At 40.8% G+C, this 23,180-nt stretch overlaps 1 protein-coding gene across 5 annotated transcripts in view; it reads left to right on the forward strand.

The window, feature by feature from the left end:
- Positions 1-22,396, forward strand: part of LRP5 (LDL receptor related protein 5) — a 129,133-nt gene extending 106,737 nt beyond the window's left edge. For all 5 annotated transcript variants that reach the window (XM_039728323.1, XM_039728324.1, XM_039728325.1 and 2 more), the window contains 12 exons: positions 1,526-1,849; positions 2,668-2,870; positions 3,166-3,377; positions 5,254-5,444; positions 8,024-8,233; positions 10,310-10,435; positions 13,342-13,578; positions 14,133-14,243; positions 16,891-17,127; positions 18,375-18,514; positions 21,356-21,453; positions 21,942-22,396. In XM_039728323.1, coding sequence (XP_039584257.1) covers positions 1,526-1,849; positions 2,668-2,870; positions 3,166-3,377; positions 5,254-5,444; positions 8,024-8,233; positions 10,310-10,435; positions 13,342-13,578; positions 14,133-14,243; positions 16,891-17,127; positions 18,375-18,514; positions 21,356-21,453; positions 21,942-22,203 — 2,351 coding nt within the window. In that variant the 3' untranslated portion in view covers positions 22,204-22,396. The remainder of the gene's footprint in view (positions 1-1,525; positions 1,850-2,667; positions 2,871-3,165; positions 3,378-5,253; positions 5,445-8,023; positions 8,234-10,309; positions 10,436-13,341; positions 13,579-14,132; positions 14,244-16,890; positions 17,128-18,374; positions 18,515-21,355; positions 21,454-21,941) is intronic.
- Positions 22,397-23,180: the final 784 nt, after the last annotated feature.

Below are 23,180 nucleotides of genomic sequence, written 5' to 3' on the forward strand. Positions count from 1 at the left end.
AGGGTCATCAGGCTCGATTTGCCCTTAGTGAAGCCGTGCTGGCTGTGTCAGATCATCCTTTGTCTTGCATGTGCCTTAGCATTACTTCTAGGAGGATCTATTCCATGATCTTCCCAGCCACAGAGGTGAGGCTCACCTCTGTGAGGATCTGTAGTCCTCCTTTTAAAAAGAGGAGTGATGTTTCCCTTTTTTCCAGTCACTGTCAGCTTCAATGTTTATCAAATACAATAGACAGTGGCTTGCCAGCCTCATCAGCCGGTTGCCTCAGGACCCTGGGATGCATCCCATCAGGGCCCATAGACCTGTGCCCATTCACTTTCATGTTGTACAATGTCTTTGAAGCCAGCAGATTATAAAGACTCAGGTAGACTTGCAGCAAGTGGGCTCATCAGTTAAGGGATGAGCAAAGCACTCTGAAGTGGATGAGGGAATGCTGCTCCAGCCTAATCTTGGACATTATAAACAGCGGGGGGGGGGGAGGAAATCACACTTCTGGGAGCTTTTCTTCCATCTATTGTGAAAATTCAATTGTACAGCTTATCTGCTTCCTTCAAAAGAGTATTTCTCATGAATGCATCAGTACAGATCAGAATTGCTCTAAGTACCTGAGAGCATGCAGGTTATCTGTACCCCTGACTTGGAGGATTTAGATGCCTAAAAGTTACATGGGAAGGTTGCCTCTGTATTTAGATCTGGTGGCCTCATGTTCTGGTTTTTGATTATTTCATTCTTTCTCAAGTCGTGGTGAAATGGAAAGTAGGGCAGAGGAAGAAAAGTGAGGTGTTCTGTAGAGTCTAGCATGGGATGTTGGAGACAAAAGGAGATGGTGCTGCTAAAGGCTACATCTTCATTTGATGGCAGAGATTCATGGAGGTTTATGCTTGAAAATGTTCAGGAAGGTGGTTTGCAGTAAGACTTTATCTACTTCAGTAATACATCTCTGTCAGAGACCATGCTCTAGAAGGTGTTAAATCTAATGTTGCTAACTGAGCCGCTGAATGTGGGAGTATTGAGATTTCTGCCAAACAAACAGTTTCCTAAACTCCTGGGATAGCTGTATGTTAAATTGCACTGCAAAAGATTTGTTTCCTGAGTGAAGCACCATTATTTCTCATAGCAGTTTCTCTGTGAATCTCAAGTTTATTGTTGCTTTCATGCATATTAATGGGGTTTTTTATTGGCCTAAGTGATTACTGGAGCTGATAGTATTATTGGATATCTTTTTGGATATGTCTATTTGGGTTGATAAGCGTGAGACATATGAAGTAGTATTTATTTAGATTACGATACACTGGCATCATTTCAAATTGCTTTGTAGGCAGGAGGGTATCGAGGTAGGGCTTTGGAATACAACTGTTTATGTTACCTCTCGAGCAGATAACACTTAATAAAGAATCCCATGATGCTGATTCGGAAAATCAGAGGTTTTATTTTAAAAAGAAGAAAAAGATTTTTCTGCATGCCAGTCACACCTTATTTTATGTCATGGGAATTGTCCTTTAGTTGGTTATCCTTGTTTTTGCAGGACAAGAACGAGAAATCATAGCAGATGATCTACCTCATCCATTTGGATTAACCCAGTACAGTGACTACATCTACTGGACAGACTGGAATCTTCACAGCATAGAAAGAGCAGACAAGACCAGTGGGAAGAACAGGACCCTTATTCAGGGCCATCTGGACTTTGTGATGGACATATTGGTCTTCCATTCTTCTCGTCAGGACGGCTTGAATGATTGTGTGCAGAATAATGGCCATTGTGGTCACTTGTGCCTTGCCATCCCAAATGGATTTAGGTGTGGCTGTGCTGCTCATTACACCTTGGATCCCAACAGCAGGAACTGCAGTTGTAAGCCTTTTTATTTGCTATTGTGTTCTGCAGTGCTTGTGGCTCCCAGGTGCTAAAGGAAAGGGGTCCCAAGTATGTTTCAAAGGTTATGATTTTAAAAGTGATCTTTGCATATGAGGACAGAGTATGGAATTTTATATCCATTTTTGTGACATGTGCTAGGCATGAAGATTTGTATTTCAAGTCTTAGAAATGACAGCGCTGTCAAGTCTGGTCTTTCTTGTTTTACCAGAAGTGCTTTCTAGGTGATTCAGCTGTGTGAGTGAAGCTTTCCCACTCCTTACCTAAGTGTGTAGGTGGTGGAAAAGAAATTGCCAACAAAAAAGTCTTTTTCTCTTTACATGCTTGATAAAGTCAGCTAAAATAACACACAGTAAAGCATTCTTAACTCCTAAGTAGTCTGCCCAAATTGCAGATGCACTTGAAATACATAGAAGTTTGTGTTCTCCCTGCGTGTGATATTATATGTGATATTAGAAGCCTTCTACTTGATTGGTTGTTCAGTAGGAACTTAAGTTTCTAGTAAAAATGGCACATGAATAGAAAATGGGTGCATAGTAGCATATAAGGCAATTTTAACTGAATGAAAGGGTGAATTTTTGAAAGGCAGGTCCTGCAGATTTCACCCGATCTCCTTCTATAACTATAGAAAGAAACATTTCAACTTTATAGCAAAAATCTCCAGTTATGAGTTGTTTAATTTTCATTGTGAATATTGGTGTCTCTTTGTGACTTTTTTCTAAATATTCTCTTTCTTCTGTGGGGATATATTTTTGGGAATTGTACTTTCTCATGCGTTCTGTTTGGGCTTTTTTCAGCCCCGGCCAGTTTCCTGCTATTTAGCCAGAAATCTGCCATCAGCAGGATGATACCTGATGATCAGCAAAGCCCAGATATCATCCTACCCATGCATGGTCTGAGGAATGTCAAGGCTATTGATTATGATCCCTTAGATAAATTGATCTACTGGGTGGATGGACGCCAGAATATTATAAAAAGAGCCAAAGATGATGGCACCCAGGCAAGTGTACATCTTGTCTATAGTTTTGTGTCAGTCTTTTTGTGTGCTTTTACTTTATGCTTGACCTTCCTCTTCTATCTGCCACACCAAGGGATCATCACTGTCAACTGCTCTTGTCAGCACTTACTGATGGATATTCTATTTATATATGAGAATTACTGAACATTTTTAGGATTGTGGTTTTAGGGGTTTCTAAACCATGGGGCAAGTAAACCATGATTTCTGTGCAATCATTGTTCTTCAGTCAATCATCAGAGTAATGGCTGGAAATTGTTGTCCATGTGTTGTCTTGCAGCCTTTCACTGTAATGAGTACCCCGAACCAAAGCCAGAACCCGGAGAAGCAGCCCCACGACCTCAGCATAGATATCTACAGCCACACCTTGTACTGGACCTGTGAGGCCACAAATTCCGTCAACGTGCACCGGCTGAACGGGGAATCCATCGGGATGGTGCTGCGGGGGGAGCACGACAGGCCCAGAGCCATCGTGGTGAACGCGGAGCGCGGGTGAGCGTCCGTCCGGCTCCTTGTGCAGGGCTTGTGCCAGCTCCGCGCCTGGGAACCTTGTGCTGCCTCTGTCTGTTTGTGCCAAGAGAAGTTCTGAGTTTTGTTCAGGGTGTAGGTGACTGCTTATCCAGTTCTGGGTTCCGGGGTATCCAGGTTTCTCCTCCTGTTCTCTCCTTTGCCTCTGTTCTCACAGCCATGCATGAGGCAATAACCCAGGTGGTGACAGCAAAGTAAAACCACCTTGTACTGTTCTCTGTGTGCTTGTACTGTTCTCTGTGTGGACGCACAGCCCTGCCACCTGACAGCAAAAACAGGAGAGTCTGTATCACCTCAGAATCTGGCTCATAAGTGTTTAGTCATCATAAAACAAATGTTTCCAGGGGTAAAGAAAAGAGCCTCGAATTTGATACAACTATTCCTGCTAATGTAGTAGTATGAAACTTAAACACTTGAACCCCTCATGTTCTATACATTCTTAAATTAATTCTGATGTCATGTGTATCTCAAACACCTCTGAAATGAATTGAAGCAGGTGGGATGCACTAGAGTGATTCCCCACAGGAGGAAAATATGTTTTGATGCAAAGCAGCTTTAGTTAGATTCAAGAGACACTCCCTCTGCTTCTGGTAGTTAGTAGCTTTCTTCTTAGATGTCAAAGATGGATGGTGTTTTACTGTTCTCTTGAATAAGTGAGATGCTTAAATCCCAGTTACTGCTAAATGGCTTACCATGTGCTTGACAGATGTTGAATGACAATATTTCACAAATATGTGGATACAATAGTACCCAGTGACTCTGTCTGGAGTATTTATAGGACTGGTGTTTTGTACCGGTGTACTCTGCACTGTTCAAAAGCTGTTTTGGGGAGAGGGGGATTGGAGGAAAGATTCTAATCTTACTGGGACTAAGTCACTTGGATATAGCTTGTATTTATAAAAGCTTGTCTGCTTTCTCCATTAAAATGGGAGTTTGGGTTTGTTGATCTCTAAAACTCTCAACTTTTCTGGTCAGGTTTTCAAGTGATTTAATGCTAAATCCATTTCAAAGTAAAGGAGGAAAAATGAGGAAGACAGTATGCTAAACACTGTGACTGTCTGGGAGAGCTGAATGAGTGATTTCCAATGGCTTCTGCCATGATTACAGAAATTCCTTCCACTGCCTCTCCCTTGGGTTCATGTTCTGACTGCTGCCTCCCCTCCTTATGCCATTAAGGAAAGGCTGTGCAGCAGTGCAGCTCAGGCTGTTGGAGAGCTTGCCTATGTTACTCACCACTGAAAAAATAGTGGACTTTTCCTTTAAAGAGGTCTCAGTTCATCATGGGGTTGCACCCTTTTTTCCCTATGCATGAGCAGGACAGAGACTGCTTTTGTTTGCAACTGAACTGGCTTAGACAGATATAAAGAATTCATGGAACTAAGGTGTCAGGAACGTGCCATCCTCAGTTGTTCTTCTGTAATCTTTTCTCAAGTTTGGTAGGAAATTTTACTTGCTGAGAAGTAAAAGTTACTTAGAAGGACAGGAGGTGGTGGTTAATGCTTTTTTTTTGTTAGAAAGAACTTCTGGACTTTGATTTGTAAGTGGGGACAGCATTACCCAGGGAGAGTTGCAGAAGGTCTGTGCTAGTCTCTTACAACGCCCAGCTCCGTGCAGGAGCAGTGCTGCTGGTGCAGCAGTGTTGAGGCACTTTATGGCCTGGAGATCAATCCTATTAATTTCAGGCTGAGCGTGTCAGTTACCAGATGTTTGGTTCTGGATCTTTGCACCTGGGAGCAGTCACAGCAGCCATGCCTGTGAAACCATTCCCGCTTGCAAGGTGGGCAGAGGGGAATTGCCTGTCCCTGGAGCTCCAGCTCAGCGGTGCTGTCTCTGTTCTCAGGTACATGTACTTCACCAACATGCAGGAGAGAGCTCCCAAGATTGAGCGTGCAGCCCTGGATGGCACAGAGAGAGAAGTGCTTTTTACAACTGGCTTGATCCGACCGGTAGCGCTGGTGGTTGACAACAAGCTTGGAAAGCTTTTCTGGGTGGATGCGGATCTGAAGCGCATCGAGAGCTGTGACCTGTCAGGTATGTGGTATGAGTTAAACACTTGCAGCACAGTGCTAGCATGTACAGGACATCGTTCCCTCTTTGATGCTGAGCCTGGTGACTTTCATCTCCACCGCTGCCAGTTCTGTGTAGGCAGTCACAGACAGCAGTTGCTGGTGGGCTCCATCTTTGATGTAATTAGAATAGACATGACTGTAATGATTGACACCCTCCAAGGCAGCCGTTTGACTTTTGATGTGTTCTGAAAGTGTTCTTAGTCTTGGAACCCCTAAATAACCTCCTCTGTGCCCCCCCCGCGTTTTTTTTTTCTTAGTGGTTTGGAAAGTTTGCATACTTTTCAATTTGTCTTTCTCTGGAGCTTACAGCTTAGTAAATCAAGGTAGCTTGCAAAAAACAGAAGAAAGGGCAATGTTTGGGTTTTTTCTAATCTGGGTGATAAGACAGCTTATCTTAAACAACATTGTTGCAACACAGTGGAGAGATGCCAACTCATCACAATTTTTGCACATTAGTAATATGAACCATTACTCCATATGCAAAGCAATAGCACTCATGGATCTTAGCACAGTTCACTATTGACTTAAAAGCACTTGATAGTGCTGAAGAAGTGGAGAAATTTGCTCTGGTGGGCAGTATAGAACAGAGGATGCAATGGCTCTACTTTCTCAGAAAATCATTGTGGTTATATTTGATCCTGTTGAGCTCACTGTAATTTGATTCACTGAGATGTTGATTTTTAAATGAGTTAGCAGCATATTTTTATTTTTACAATGCTTTTCAGTCTTGTATCACAACTTCAGAAGAAATTTGAGAGCCAAAGTGATGTTAATATTAATTGCTTCTTCTAAATAGCATTTTCTGAGCAAAATACTTTTGAAAAAAATATTTTTGAGAAAATACTTTTCTGAGCAAAATGGGCATATGTTAGGAAAAGATTTTTAGCATAAACTAAGGCTGCTGAATAAATGGGACCAAAATTGTGTATAGTATCCTTCATAACAATTAAACTGGTCTAGATATTCTGGTAGTTAGTGGCTATTGTTCCATTGTAGACTTGTAGAGGTGACATGGTTATGGAGGTTCCTGATTACCCTGATTAAAACAGCATCCTGCTAAATCAGGGAATAGCCTCAGATGTCCAGTGCTTAACTTTCAGAGAGGGATGAAAGAACTATAACCCATCTAACAGTTTTCTTTGCAAGGTTCTGGAATTTTTCAGTTGGAGTTAGACCAAGTTGCTCTTAAACTCCTTCAGTTTAAAACCGTTCCCCCTTGTCCTATCACTATCTGCCCACAGAAAAATTCCCTCTCCCTCTTTTTTTATAAGCTCCCTTTAAGTATCATGAAAGGCTTCTTTAAGGTCTCCCCAGAGCCTTCTCTTCTCCAGGCTGAGCAACCCCAGCTCTATTTGCCTATTCTCATAAGAGAGGTGCTCCAGCTCTCTGGTCATCTTCATGGCCTTCCTCTGGAGCTGTTCTAACTGCAAAGCTAATTGAACATGCTCATGCTTGGCTGAGCTCTGCGTAATTTATGCAGCAAATTAGTTGAATTCATTTCTTATAGCACTTTTATTATGTGGATTCTATAATCTCGCTTTGTGTAGATACTAAAAACTTACATTTTTTATATACAAGCAGACATAAGGCCATAATTCCAAAACTAATTATGAGAGAAGAAGCAGCACCAAGTTACGATTTTGTTTTAAATTTTAATTTTTTTAATCAAATATATCCAGTTACATAGGCATACACAGGGTCAGAATGGTTTCAGTGAATTAATAGTTTGGTATATCTTCACCCTAGAAAATAATAAAAGCAATAACTAAATTAATCTAATCACAGGGCAGTACACAGCAGAATGCGCAAGACACAAGTAATTAAAGTGAAAACTGATAATAAATGCATTTTTACTTGACCTCTTTTGTACTCACTGGCTTAAAGCAGATTTTCACATATTTTTATAAAGCAGAGAGCCTGAGCATTTGACAGTGTTCCTATTTAGGAGCATATTGAGTCATTTAAAGTTTGGGTTTTCTGGTGGGTTACTAAATAAGAAAAGTTGAGTTTCTTTTAAGAGATTTTCTTTTTTGATCCTATATCTGTGGTTGTCACATAGGCTGTGACAAGGTTTGGTACTTGCCTCTTGCTTTGCATGATGAATATATTCTATTTGAGTAACGGCAGTGAAACTAAACTGGTTGTATTTTGCAGTTGCTTATATATTCCAGAAAAAATGCACAGCTCCGTGTGTGAGTGCACTGTAAAACCCTTGGCCCAAGAGCTGAGTCTGTATCAGCTTTTGGGAGCTGCACATCACAGGGCTGTCAGTGTGGGGCTGGGCATGGCTGGCTGACCAGCCAGGGATGAGCTGGGTTTCCCCTTGTATCTGCTTGTCCTCCACACGTGGCGCTGGTAGCGTTTACCTGAGATGAGACTGAGCAAGCAGAGACAGATGAAGTCAATGACCTTGTAGCTCACTGTCTCCAAGGTTTGGTTTGGTTTGGTTTTAGCTGGGATGTTGCTTTGTGATGTTTTTTTTTAAGAAATAGCTTAAAAGTTGACTAGTGTAAAACTAGTCTTTGTTTTTGTCGGTTTCAGGTGCCAACCGCGTGACCCTGGAGGACTCCAACATTCTTCAGCCCATGGGACTCACTGTGCTGGGGAATCACCTGTATTGGATTGATCGTCAGCAGCAGATGATTGAGAGAGTGGAGAAAGTGAATGGGTACAAAAGGACTAGAATTCAAGGCAGGATTGCTCACCTAACGGGCATTCATGCTGTGGAAGAGCTTGATATGGAAGAATTCTGTGAGTTTCAGTATCTGATGTCTTGGTCATTGTATCTCAAAGTCCTCATCCAGCTGGATATTGTAATAATGTTGCTTCAAAAAAGCCACAAAATGCTTTCAACTTGATCAGTCAGGGCTGCAGGAGAGGAGAAACAAATTTCTCCTTCTTGTCAAGGGGACTGTTGCTGCACAGCTAGAACATGTAATATCATGGCACTGAGTTACCTGCTCTGTGCAAGCTCACATGACACTGAATTCAATCTAAAAACTATTTAAAATTCTGGTTGTTAATTTTCTAAGTACAATCAAGTAATAAGTCTTGGAAAAAACTCTGATAAGAACCGAAAGGGTTATACTTGCCTTGTCTCCAGGTGCTTCAGTCTCCCATATAAAGGTATGTCTGATTTGGCTCAGCAGAGTAGTGATGTAAAAGCCTGCAGTGAGGGAGGCAAAATGGGGAGGAAGCTCCTACAGTGAGTTGTACTGTGGATGTGGAATTTGTCTTGCAACAAGGGTGGAGCATTTTAGGTGCTCATATCTGAAAGGGATCATGCATGCAGGATGATCCAAATTACTGTGGTTTGGTGGAGAGTGCTGAAACCTCTTCAAGCAGTCTCTCCTCAAAGTGACAACCTACAGCTCCTCCTGATTAACAGGATTGTAAAAGAGAATACAAAACCCAAACAAAATGTGGGAAACAGAGGTCTCTGTTGCCTGTGATGAGTTGTCTTATATAGGGAGGGTACATTGGTGTATAATGCTTTAATTTTCAGAAGAAATTATTCAACTTCACAACAAACATTATGTCACATACATTAGTGTCTGTGATGGCTGGAAGTATTTTTGAACTTGTATATGTGGGTAAGCTGTTACAAATCAGGTAACATAAGCGTTTAAACTGTAGTACATTCTATAGGATAATCATGACTTAGAGGTTCTTTCTTTCACAATACCCAGCTCTTCTTCTGTGCCACTTCACACATTTCACATATATTGGTATATTTCAAAGGTAATACTGTCTGAAGCAAAAAGATTTTGTTTCTTTAATTCTCAACAGTGTTAAAAAAGAGGTTTGCTTTTCCCCCATGTGTTTATTTAAGATAGGGAAAAAGAATCCTCTGTTGCAGCTGAAAAATTTCTACATAGGTGATTTCTGTTACAACAGGGGACTAAATATACATATGCATATGCAGGTATATATGCATGCACTTCTGTGAGCAACTCATACCTGTATAAACAAATTAATTTCTTAAAGGTAGAAAGCAGGTTGCTGAGAAGCCTGGACAGTTGGAAAACAAATTTGGCAGAGAAATTATGATATCTAAACAATTTCTTCCCTGTGTAAATTCTTGATGCTGAGCAGTAGGAAAGGATGCACTGTCCAGCAGCATCACAAATTACACAGGCTGTAGCCCCACAGATTGCTGCAGCAGACGCTCAGCTATCAGCCTGAATAAGCAGGCAAGAGTCTCTTCTGACTCCTTTGGGCTGGGATCATCAGACAGTGACCTCCCATCTCTGTGCCTGTTTCTTATCTACCTAATGTTCATTAAAAATCGTTATTTTAGCACCTCTCGGTGCTTCTGGGTAACTGATGGGGAGCACAGAGGTGTAGCTTCCTCTCTTTAAACAAAGACATACATTGTTTCTTGATGCCTACCCTAGAAATGCAGGGTGGGTATCTAGGTAAGACATAAATGCAGCCTTCCCAAATCTGCCTTTTCAGTTCCCTTCACCTCAGCTTCCATATTCTTTTCAGAAGTTCTTGAAAGGTCTCCATGTGATAGGATCATAAATGGTTTGGATTGGAAGAGACCTTTTGAAGGTTATCCAATTCCAGCCTCCTGCAATGGGCTGGGCAGCTTGATCACGTTGCTCTATTACTATGACTGGGAGAAATTTAGTCCTTATGAAGTAATAAATCATCTTTCAAGCATTGAACTGAAAAATCCTGCATGTATCTTCCTAATATTTTTTAGTGAAATCTTGGTTACTCAAACAGAAGTGGTTTGTGAGTAGTTTTTGATTTTGCCCTATTGAGGAATAGTTATAATTTCTTTTTGCTACATAATATTATTTTTGTGTGTTTCACCAGCTGTGCATCCATGCTCCCGTGACAATGGTGGGTGCTCACACATCTGCATTGCCAAAGGGGATGGAACTCCAAGATGTTCATGCCCTGAGCACCTTGTGCTTCTACAGAATCTCTTAACATGTGGAGGTGAGTTACATTTAACAGCACTGCTAATCAATTTGTATCAAAAATGCGTCTGCTGAGGTTGCATTCCAATCCAAAATGTGGATTTACACACAGTTTTTCTGTACATGTTGTGCTGCATCATGTGTTAAATTAATCTTTGGTAGTTCTACCAGCTGTTTTCTGCTTGAGGTTTTGGGTGCATGTGACTTCTCATTCTGAACAGAATATTTTTCTTTGACCTTAAAATACTTGCATCTTCTACTGATATTTTTATAATTGTATGATGTGACAGGTTTGTGCTTTTAACAAGTGTTTTGAAGATCATGTTGCACCAACCTGTGATGACCTGAGCAGAAATTGTGCCTATGATTCCCAGAGAATGAGACTCCAGTCTTTGAAATTAATTTGGCCTTGTAATGTGAAACACTGTACTGGCTATTTATCAAATGTAGGCTTTATTGCCTTTCTTTTTAATAAAGGTAGCACTCCTCTTTCCACAGGGTAGACTTTTCCTTTAGCCTTCCCTTTTACCATCCTAGTATTTTTAAAAACTATTAACATTACACTTGCAGAGGGGATTCAAAACAAAACATTGTTTCTTTTTGGGAGGCATTATGTCTTAACTTCTTTGGCTCTGCTGGTCCTCTTGACTTCTCATGTATTTATTTTGCTGTGGATTTCATTTTCTGGCTGAACTCTGACCTCCCATGGGACAGTCATTTCCATGATAAACTGTTTTCTTTCCCATGACCACAACAAGTTATGTGGCTTTAGAGTAGTGGTGGTTACATGGGGAGGGCAGGGTGGGTCAATCTAATTGTACTTCTTGTAGTGTTGTTGCACAACGTGGACAGCGAGAGAGTCTCACATTCCACTCCTTTGGATCTTCAGCTATAAATCTAAAAATTCAGGGGCCTCCATTTCAGGGTCTTATGTTTTTTTATTCTAATCTTTCACTAAGCCTGCAACAGGTTTTTAACCCATCTTGTCTGTCCTAGTAACAGCCACTACCCAGTGTTTCAAAATAGTGTAGTTGGCTGGAGAACATTTGTCCATCTTCTATGCATCCTTATGAATGCTTTTGTCAAGTTCTTTAATGCAAGTTTGTTCTTGCTAAGTGCAACCACAGTGCAATGCTAAATGTGCCTTTATATGCAGAAGTAGTGATCTGTCTGTTGAATTATCCAAACAGTGCACTTGTATCAAAATATAATTCACCTTAATGTGTGTGTCTGGCATCTTTATCTTATCTACAGCTGTCAGGTCATTGGCTACATTTGTAATTCTCATATTGCTCCTCCAAATTATCATAAATGAGGAACTTTAAAAAATCATAAATTTTTCCAGACCCAAGCACATTTAGATTTTTATTCACATTTTGTTTTTCAAGCTCTTGATTATACTTTTATCTCATTCTTGAATTTTTTCTCCCTAATGAAGAAAGGACAGCAGCACTTGAAAAACTGTTCACATGTAATTCTAGAATTTTTAGCACCACCCTCAGGAGAAAAAATACTCATACAGCTAAGAAACTTTCCTTTGTAAAGTCCGTTCCTGAGCCAAAATGTTAAGAAAAACCCACTGGGCTTCCAGAGCAGTGTTACCATCCAGTGCCAGAGCACACCTCTAGCTTGGTCTTGCTGCTGTTATAGTAGGATATGATGTGGCTCTCTCTTAATCCAAGTGGTGAATATCTACTCAGAGCATTGCTGGGCAGCAGCAGCTGTGGGGAGGAGTGGCTGCCTCTGCTAAATGATGTCGTTATGTCACAGAGTTTTGACCCAGCAACTTTTCAAATCAGTGGAAATGTATGTGATTGCTGCAGGGCTGTTTTGAGATGGCCCCCACTTTTTGACTGTAACTAATTGCTACTGATAACAGCTGAGTGGGTTTGCCCATTGTCTGTTTTTTTCATTGATAACAATGTTGGAAAATTGTATGCTAACTTGTTGTAGGTAAGAATTTGGAGCATTTTTTGCAATAGATTCTTGACCTGGATTGTGTTTATCTCCTGACATTCTGAAGAAAACAACTATGGATACCTTATAGGAGCATAATTGTTGCATCTCTGTATGGGGTTGAACAACAGTATGGACATGAAAAGGAGTGATGCCAGTCTTGGGGTCCATGAAAAGTCAAACTTGATGGAAGTCCCAGCTCTTTTGAGTCCAGCAAATATAAAAATGGCCGTGCACAAGTTAAAGTGGTCTGTGTCTGTAGTGAGAGAATATAAGATTAGGGCAGGTCTGCAGTGCTCCTTACACTGCTCTCTGAACCTTCACTGACCTGCAGCCCGGAGACTTTCCAACAAGAGAACTTAGCTTAATGTTGACCAGTCCTATAAAGATTTTTTTTTCTCCATTCATATTTTCCAATTCATAACTGACTCAGAATTTTTTTTGTGGAAAAACCACTGGAAAAGTAATGAAAGAAATACTGTAGAAGCTACATGTTGTATGTTTTAGATATATTAATTGCCAATGAACTTGATGTGTCAGATTTTTTAATGAAGAATTGCTCCAGGCTAATATAATTGCAGGGATTAGAATTGTTTAGAATCTGGTTTGCAATCAGAAATTGAGTATTCTTTGGAATTTATGTGTATGATAGTGACTTCCAAAAGGTGGTTGTTAGAGATAAAGCAAGTATTTGTAGAGTAAGTATTTGTAGCTCCTGTCCCTAGTTCAGTGCTTGACTGTTAAAGCAAACTTCTTCTATCAGCATGCATCCAGTTTTTGTTATGAAGTTGGTAAAATTTCATCCCGTATGCAAAATAATGTTTTCCTCTAAGCTGGAATCTTAGTGTAGTCACAGAAGAACTCCAGGGAAAGAATAAGTGCTTTTCTTGACAAACTCTGTCATACTTTTACTCTGTTGAAAAGGATAAAGTTGAGTATACAAATCTGATCTGTTTTCTCTTTCTCCAGAACCTCCAACTTGTTCCCCAGACCAATTTACATGTGCAACTGGAGAGATTGACTGTATCCCAATGGCATGGAGGTGTGATGGGTTTCCTGAGTGTGATGACCAGAGTGATGAAGACAGCTGCCCCATATGCTCTGCATCCCAGTTCCAGTGTGAGAAGGGACAGTGCATTGATGCTCACTTGCGGTGTAATGGAGAAATCGACTGTCAAGATAAATCTGATGAAGCAGATTGTGATAGTAAGATCAGTTTTCCTGAACTCATGGTTCCAACACAAGCATCCCTTTGGAATTCTAACTGTTCTTGAAATGTATAGATACAAGTCCTTTTTGTTAAGTAAGAAATTCCTGAATACAGATAAGAAATCTAGCAGTTACTTAGCAAGGATATATTATACATAATATATCTATTATGTATACATAATATAGGTATGGAGTACATAAGCTTTTATAATAAGCCACATTACTATATTTTGTTAACATGTCAGGTGATCAACTACACTTTGTTAGGTAATGTAAGAGATTCTTGCTGATTTGATCTTAGTTTTGCCCCAGCAGGACTGATATGACAAAGAATTGGGAGTTACTGGGGCCAGAATTTTATTTTAGCTCCACTGAGTAAGTGGAATAACAGCAAGGGGAAAGAACCAGAGATACTGCAGGCTTGCAGCTTACCCACAGCACTGTTCTGGCACCTACCTGATAATAATATGAAACTCAGTTGTTTCAGTTTTCTCAAGAGGCTCGAATGCTGCTGTGTTGTCAGTACTTGATTTCCCTTTCTTTCTGTGCAGCAATTTGTCTGCCCAACCAGTTCCGCTGCGCGAGCGGGCAGTGCATCCTCCTGAAGCAGCAGTGTGACTCCTTTCCGGACTGCATCGACGGCTCTGACGAGCTCATGTGTGGTGAGATGGCTTTTCTTGGCATGCAGGTGCTGTGTTTGGTGCTTTTCTTGGGCATGTTCTGCACCCCTCTGCAGAGCCCTGGCCTTTGCAGAGCAAATTTCTTTCAGGGAAGAATATTGCAGAAGGGCCTTCAGAACTATCCTTAGGGAAACCTGGTTTGACTGTGCTCAGTACCTTGGAACTTGCAGAGCTGCTGCTAAACCCAGAGTGGCTTTTAAAAATGTGCAGCCCTATGCACTGCAGCAACAGGGCCAAGCTGGAGGCTAATTATGTGGAGGAGGCTAATTAACGTGCAATGAGCAAGCGTCCACAAGAGAACACAAACTGGTGTCTTACAGTGCAGGTGTGAAAAGAATATGTGGAGAGATGTTGATTTCTCTGGGAAAAAATGTAACTTTGAATTCTCATGGCAGTAGGTATATGCAAGTTACAGACATGCTGATGGCAGCTGTTGTGTTAGTCCTTAGAGAGTCTGTTACTTTGTAGTCCAAAATGGACAGTAAAATTCACTTACTTTCGCTCTTCTTGCAATTTCTATTGTTTTGTTGTTGAGGTGACCAGAGCATGAAATATTCAGGCAATGGGGCAGATGGAGGGAGCATTTAGAATCACACAAGTGGTTTAGCAAAATAGTTGAAACAAAGCATTTTAGAATAAAAGCAGATAGATGTGCTGCTCTGTCTGTAGTTCATTCTGAACAAATAGCTTGCACTGGATTTGTGTAGAGAAATGCTGCACTTACATTGCCTGTAGGACCAGCCATAGTGGATTGTGAAGCTTTTAATATTTTAGATTTGTCATGTTTTGAAGCACCAGTTGTCAGAATCTGTGCCACTGCTGGGATGAGAGGAGAGTTTGCCAGGTTTGGTCCAAGGTAGCCTTGTTTTCTCCTTCCTTCTTCATGGTGGATACTGCAAGGAAAAGTGTATTCATGAGTAGGAATGGTGAAAGGAGCCCTAGTTGTAAATAGAAAAAAAGGCTAAAAGAATGGAGACAGAAACTGTTGGAAATTTCAGGCTGAACATGCTTCTCCCATATCTTCCATTTAACTCTTTCATCCAGTTCCACAGTTTCCTGGATAATATAAGGCCACTTCTTCCTTTTTTTTTTTTTTCCACTCAATTTCTTCATGCACTTGGCAAACTTTCTTGCTGCCAAGTTAATGCAGCTGTTTCCTGTTTGCACTTTGGGTCCAGTCCTGCAATTAGGTCTTAACTGATTTAAATGTGTCTTTATGTAGACATAGGATTGTGTCCTCTGGAGCTCTTTGTGGAGCACGGCATTCTGTGGTTTCCCACTTGACTGAGGGAAGGAACTCAAGAAGGGAATAAAAATGATTGCTACCTTTTAGATAAGGATCTTGCATTCAAAAGAAGCTAGATTTAACCAAAATGAGAATTGTGTGTTTTAAAATAGCTTATTTGGGAACATATTTTAATTTTGGCTTTGCTTTTTTCTGGTATCATGTCTGAACTATTCTATTTGAAAATTAGGACCTTAGCTGGCATAAAAGTTGTCATGCACTAGTAAGTGTGAAAAAAACAAAGACTTTAAGACAGAAATAAGTTCTGAATGCTGAGCTGTTAAGAGTTTATTGCTAGATGTTTGTATTTCCTTTATCTTCCTGTTCCAATTTCAGTTGTTTTTCATTCCCTTGCTCTGAAGTGGAAACCAGAACCACTGGAGAAAAATTTTATGAAGTGGGGGCCTGAATCTTATATCAACCCTTTCACTTCATCAGGGGGGAAGGGGTCTATAGTTAGAACAGAGCATGTAAAATTTGGATAAGTTTATTTTGATTTCTTTACTTTTTGAATGTATCTGTTAGTGTATGTTAAAAAATTAAATTATAAATGTGTGAATCAAGTGGAAAAAATTGCTTTCCCTGAAGACCACCACATATGTGAAAATCAGAGAGGTGTCAGGTTCATCTGGCAAGAATTTTGAATGTGTTACTCATGATCAGGGAGAGTTGTGAGGTGTAGCTCATCTCAAATACTGCAGCACCTTTTATTTTTTAACATTCAGCTACATAAGGGGAAAAATAATGAGTAGAAAGTATTTCAGATACTTTGGATTGTGTTTTTCTTCCAATTTGTAAGGTGGGGTTTCTTTGAAAGCAAGTAGTATTTTAGGAAGGAAAAGTATACTAAGACCTGTGTTAGCTAGGAAGACGTCCACTGCTTAGTATATATGGTACCTTCCCTACGGGTAAATTTTCTTGATTTTTCATGTTATTGCTAGCCTAAATGGCTTTTGAGAGAGCAACCCTCTCTGATTAAGGACTTAATATTTATATGTATCCTGGATCTTTGACCCATTGACTTTGGAGGACAGGGAAGAAAAGGAAACTTCTAGACTGTTGTTCTATCAAGATAAGCAATCCTGTTACAAGATAAATTGCTAGACAAAAAGAAGAGTACTTTGCTCATAACTGCTCTATGGAGGGGAAGAGGAAGCATGAAGTCCTGTGTACCGAATCAGAATATCTGGAGTCACAGATGCCCGAGTGTGAAGCAGATGTTTTTAAAGGCACTGTGTGAATGGCTGTGTGCTGCCTGATGTGCTGAATAAGCTCCGGGACAGCAGCATGCACACTGCTCCATGTTTAATGACCATGTTTAATTTCCTTCTCCTCTCTTTGCAGAAAAATCGAAGCCAGCCTCAGATGAGTCGCAGCCCCACAGCAGTGCCATTGGTCCTGTCATTGGGATAATACTGTCCCTTTTTGTCATGGGAGGAATGTACTTTGTGTGCCAGCGCGTGGTGTGCCAGCGCTACGCCGGGCCCAATAGTCCCTTTCCACACGAGTATGTCAGTGGTACCCCCCACGTCCCTCTCAATTTCATCGCTCCAGGAAGTTCTCAGCATGGCACTTTTACTGGTAAGGGTGCTTGCATCTAAGCAGTACCATTCCATTGTCTGGATTGGAATTTTACACGTGATAAAGGCTGCTGGATGTGGAGTTTTCAAAGAGCGGAAATTAGATGTTGGTCTGCTCGCTGGTTTTGGGATGAATCAGTCATTTGAATCAAATATGTAAAATCTGTTAGCTTTTCTTGCACTTTAATGGCTATGGTAAGCTATTCCTGCTTAAATTATGTTACTATGGTTGTCAAGAGGTTTTTGTGGTAGGAAATAAAATTAGAGGATGAAATAATTGCAGGTGAAATCTTCACAGGGATGTTTTAAATTTGACTTCACACTAAAGCTTTTCTAATTAAAGGAAGTATCAGTGGTTTTCATCTGTGCTTCTGTAGGTGCTAAACCAAGCTGTCATTCTGATTCTCATCCATATTTGTTAGCTTTTTCTAATCCATATTGTTGTGACAAGTTACAACAGCTGAAAGCCTTATTATTTATGCTAATCCTAAAGAAAAGACAGGTTTCTAATACCATAGCATTTCTGATAAGGATATATAATCATGAATGATGATTACAAACACTTACTCTGCTTGTAATAAATATTTCCTGCATTTGAAAAAAAAAAGTTCTGAAAACTTCCCAGACTTAACTCTTACATTAGCACTGAATAGTCTGACAGGAAGAAGCTGAAAATTAATTGTCTGAGTTAAGAGTATATTGTAGTAAAACAGATTGGAGAATGATGTCTTCTATTTTCCTCTAACTCAGGTTTCCTTCCTTTTGTCTCTGCTGATTTTCAATTTCTGCTGTAATTATTTTTAATAAAAATATTTGGGTTTTGCAGTTATTCATTTACTTGCAATTTAATTTCTTGCAATGGAAAATTAAACTTTGGAGGTCTCAAGCTTGGTGGTTTTTTTGGGCCTTGTATAATGGGGTTTTATTGCAATTGCCTAAGTTTGCTTAATTGGAAAATTTCTTTGTTAATTTGGGTGAGCAGTTTGGATCAGCTGTTCTGAAGATTCCTTTCTCAGCAGTGTGATAGGTTGTGAGTTCAGTGCTGCAGCGAGACAATAGGTGGTCTGAGGGTGAAATGTTCTCTTTACAAAAAGTGTCTGTTCCTTGTAATCCTGAAGTTTTTACATAAAGCACTCTTCCCAAAGTGTGACAACCATTATCATTGCATGGGTTTGCAAAGCTAGGGATTTGGTTTCTGTTTGTCACTGTGGTTTATCTAACCTTGTCTTCCTCTCTGTTTCAATGCAGGCATTTCTTGTGGAAAGTCCATGATTAGCTCCATGAGCCTCATGGGAGGAAGCAGTGGTGCCCCATTGTATGACAGAAACCACGTTACTGGAGCATCTTCAAGCAGCTCATCCAGCACTAAAGCCACTTTCTATCCACAGGTATGTCTGGGAGACACACCCCTGAGTTAGGTATCTCCTGCCTCTGAAGAAAGGAAAGGTGAAATTTTGTGCTTACTAAGTAGATGTTACCAACTGTTAACAACTCTTGGGTGTTACTGTTTATAATAGTCAGGCCCATTTTGACACTCACTGAACTTCACAAAAGGGCTTTGTTGTAGCCCATCAGGATTATACAGTGCTCTGTGATGTCCAGAATGTTTTGTTATCAGAGTGATACTCAGCTGGTTTGTTCCTGGGTACTTCTGTCGTCCCTTGGAGATGCCACCTCCTTTGTTAACTCTGATGGCTGTGGCCCAATGACATTTTGCACTGCCTAATGCTGCAGGCACACATGGAATAATAAGGCAAGCAAAATGAAAGGGGACTGGAATACAAACGTGTATGAAATAATCTTGACTTGCTGTTTAGATCAAGCGTCGATTGTTGATTCAGAAAACCAAGTGCATACTCTGGTACAGCAGGGTGAGGCGGAGGTTACTTTGCTTGCATTTTTTCAGCTATAATTTAGCTCCATTTCTGACTTTTGAGTGTTAGAAGTGACAGAATTCTCGTCCCCATATCGCAGTTTCACAAATTCCAACATGTAAATTCTGAATGGAAAGAGTCCTCTCTGAATATGTAGGAGAGACATAGAAAGGTTCCTGTTTGCCAGCATATTTTGTCATGACAGTTTTCTTCCATTGTGCTTCTGAGCGATACATCCATTGGGTTTTAGGCACACGCAACAAGCTGCCAGAGATGATCTGCCAGCTATGGAGAGGATTTTTGTGTTGTATTGAATCAGGAGCCCACATACTGTGTGGGTACACATGCATTTGTGTTTACACATAAGCTCTGTGTGGGCATTTTGATTGATGGCATTTTGGCCAGTTACAAAGGTACTTTCTCTCCCTTTAAGAAGGGCAAAACTGGAAAAGAGAGGCTTTTGAGCTTATCTCTTGGTAAGGTAAAATTGGGTGTGTACTTCTTGGGTTGTGAAGCCGTCCATAAGCAGATGAACTCAGGAACTCAGCAGCCCTCCTAATTTAGCTGGTCTCATGCATCACCAGTGTCTCTGTAATGTGCTGAACAATTTCATGCTAGACCTGATTGATGTGTCAGTACCACGCTAAAAAGGATGAACAGAAAAAACACTTACTTAAATAAAGCTTGAAAGAGAAAAGAAGCCCAAGAGCTGATCTGCCTGTGTGATTCTATGGGATCTGTCTCGGCCAAAAGATCAACTCTTCCGTTTGACTTCTGGCCTAAGTTAATCTGACTGTTGCTGGGAATTCTTTTTCCACACTTTGCTGTGTCAGCCAGGGCCTGAAGGGATGATATCAGCATTTCCTTCATGAAAAGCACACTGAGTTCTTAGAAGGAAGCTATTGCAAGGGCTTTGTTACATTAAGGTACTGCTTAATCCAGACATTTTGGTGAGTTATGCCTGATCGCTGATTACCCAGCTTTATAATAACAGTCAAAAGGACAGATCTGAGCATCTTCATTTCCCTGACTTTTTTGGTTTGTTTAACACATCTTAGTGGTACTGGGAGGTGTTCCAGTGAATAGAGACTGGGAAAGAATCAGTGTCAGTGAAGTTATGTCAGTTTATATACCTAAGAACCTGGCTACAGGCATCCTGGCTGACACTGTTTGCTGTATTTAGTCTCAGTGTGAAGTGGTACTGGTGCAGCTCAGGGTGTCAATAGGAGTGAATCCACAAGTAGCATGCAGTGCTCCTCCAAGGAAGAAGATTTCTGAAAGATGGCCTTGGGGCAGTTACTCATCAGTCCCCACAGCTGGCAAAGGTTGTCTCCCTTTGCATGAATCTGTGTTCAGGGCTTGTCAGTGTAAATAACAGTAAGCCCAACTCAAAGGCCAGGAATCACTTGCTGAACGCTGCACAGTGAAGACCCAAACAATGATCTCCACTCAGTGATTTTGGAGTGTTTTTGTGGGAGAGGAGCAGAGGCAGAGGAAGGATGGTCAGTGGGGCAGACCATGAGTTCTGGTGGAATGCCCAGGGCAGGCAGTGTACACGATGTGCACATCAGCAGCAAGGCTCAATCAGCAACAATGGTGTAATTTTCCACACTGAAGAGATAAAATGCTCTTCTTAGGGCGAGGCCAATGCCCTAATGACTGTGTCAGAAGTTCAGCTTCTGGTGGAAGAATCCTAAATAATTTTGAAGCCTACTAAACTTTTTCCTGTGTGAAGGCTACCAGTAACTGTGTGTAAGCACTCATAGCTGAGCCATATGTGTGTATGCTGTCTATATGCACACACAGGCTATAAATATTCTTTAGCTCATAGGCTTCTTTCATTGTGAATTCTGCCAAAATGATATGTTTACAGAACAAGAGTAAAAATGAAGTGTTCAGGGAAGGATGGTGTTTTATTAGTTATAGTAAAGGAACTTGGCTTCCTGACCCTACTATGGACTGGGGACATGTTTAGGGTCTGGGAGTGGAACACACTTTATTTCCAATAGCGTCTGCTGAGGATGCAATCAGTCCTTATGTCCAAGGAATTGCATTCAGATTCAGCCAAACTGGGTGTCATTTCCAGCTTTATTCCAGCCTTCCAGCATAATAACAGATGTGGCAAGGAAGAAAATTCCCTGTAGTGAGAACTTTGAAGGCCTGCACAGTACCTAAGTCCAAAGTAAAGTCTTGTAATGAACATCTGTGATCTTTAAAAATGCATTAACACATCCAAGCTAGGAGATCAAACTAGAGTAAGGGTGAATGACAGGGTGAAGGCATAAATACTATTTTCAATCTAAGTAAAATTGTATAATTAACCCAAAATTTCACACTTTTTTTTCTTGTTTCTAGATTTTGAACCCTCCTCCTTCCCCAGCTACCGATCGCTCCTTATACAATGCAGAGATGTTTTATTCCTCAAACATTCCTTCAAACACAAGATCTTACAGGTACAGTTCAGATAACAAGGTTTGCTGAATCTTCTATTCATCTGACTTTAGTTCTGGATCTTGTTCAGACTTCATTTAAAAATCTTTTCCTCTCTTAATGAATGACCATTCACATTATGTACATTATATTGCTATGTAACAGTCCCTGAGCATCCCTGTTGATGTTTTCTGCTCATTCTGTTAAGCTTGTCTTAAAACTCTTTCATGAGTAAATCTGTTTGTTAGTGACTGGGCTAAGTGGTCAGAGTGGTCTCCTCTGGTAGGTTAGGGGCTGGAAGAACGTGCTGCTGGCTGAGGGTAGTTGTGCCATTCAAAATTGACACAGTTCAGGTATTTCTTGTTGGATTTCTCTGAGAGTTTGAATTAAGGCTCACATAGTGAGCATCTTGACTGAACACACAGAGCTGTTCAGTCTCCTCATTTTTTCCTTCTTTTCTCCCCAGATAGCAGCTAATGCATGTTCTTTGTTCTTTTTTGTTTCCGTGCAGGCCGTACCTGATACGAGGGATAGCTCCACCCACAACCCCATGCAGCACAGATGTCTGTGACAGTGACTATACCACGAGTCGATGGAAGGCCAACAAATACTATATAGATTTAAATTCAGACTCAGACCCTTATCCCCCTCCACCCACACCTCGCAGTCAGTACATGTCGGCAGAGGAAAGCTGCCCTCCATCTCCTGCCACGGAACGAAGCTATTTTCACCTCTACCCCCCTCCACCCTCTCCTTGTACAGACTCTTCATGACCTCAACAGAAGGAACTTTTCCTGTAAATATTTTAAAATATGAACAGATTTAAAATATATATTTTATGATTTAAAAATAAATCTGGGTGGGAATTAAACAAAACTAAATGTGAATAAAAATGGGTGGGAGGGGTGGGGCTGTGAAAAATTGTACAGAGGAAGAATATTTATAAAATTGATTTTTTTAACTTAATTTCCATTCTTTTGTGCCATATTTGCCTTTTTGAAGTCATGTAACTGACTCAGTCTCCAAAGGATTTGGGGAGGGAATGTTGAAACTTTCTGCATTTTTAAGTCACCTTTTTACATGCAAAAAGTTTATGTGGTTCTTTTTGTTAATGTGAGACAAGAAAATTAAGTGGCTTGTGGGAGGGGTCATCTAAAGAAAGATGCAGGCTTACTCCTAGAGAAAAAAACCCATTTAGATACAATTGTCAGTACCATCCTTACCCCACCACTGGAAGAAAATGTGCAGGATCACAACCCTTAGGTGCTCCTGTTTGCAAGTGAGCTGAATGCTTCCCAGCAGAACTTCAGTGCCAAGACCTGAATTTCAAACCTCCTTTTCCATCTGCTTAGCACTGAACTGAAAGAACACTTCTCTTGGCCAAACCTTCCAGCTTAACCAAACCCACAGGCATCACGTCCTACCTCATGGCAGTGGCACCCTGCTTATGGCAGATTCAGGTAACTGATCCGGGCTAAATAAGATCAGGCCTAAAAAACTTGGTTTAGGCCCAACCAGTTCCCTACCTGACTGGGTGAATGGTAGCAGAAGGAGTTGTACTGACCTGTGGGTGACAGCAAGGGACAAGTTTGAAGTGGTATTTAAGCAAAGAGAAAGGCCCAACAAACTGCAGATTTGGTCAGACCCACCATTTTAATAGTGAAGCAACCAAGCTCCTTCATCCTTCCTTGTGAAGCTTTGGTGACTGAGAAGAAGCTGTAACAGTCAGCTGCTTCTTAAAACACAGTGC

Source organism: Passer montanus, unplaced genomic scaffold (genome assembly GCF_014805655.1).
Source record: "Passer montanus isolate IOZ18808 unplaced genomic scaffold, ASM1480565v1 scaffold65, whole genome shotgun sequence".
In the NCBI taxonomy this organism is placed as follows: domain Eukaryota; kingdom Metazoa; phylum Chordata; class Aves; order Passeriformes; family Passeridae; genus Passer; species Passer montanus.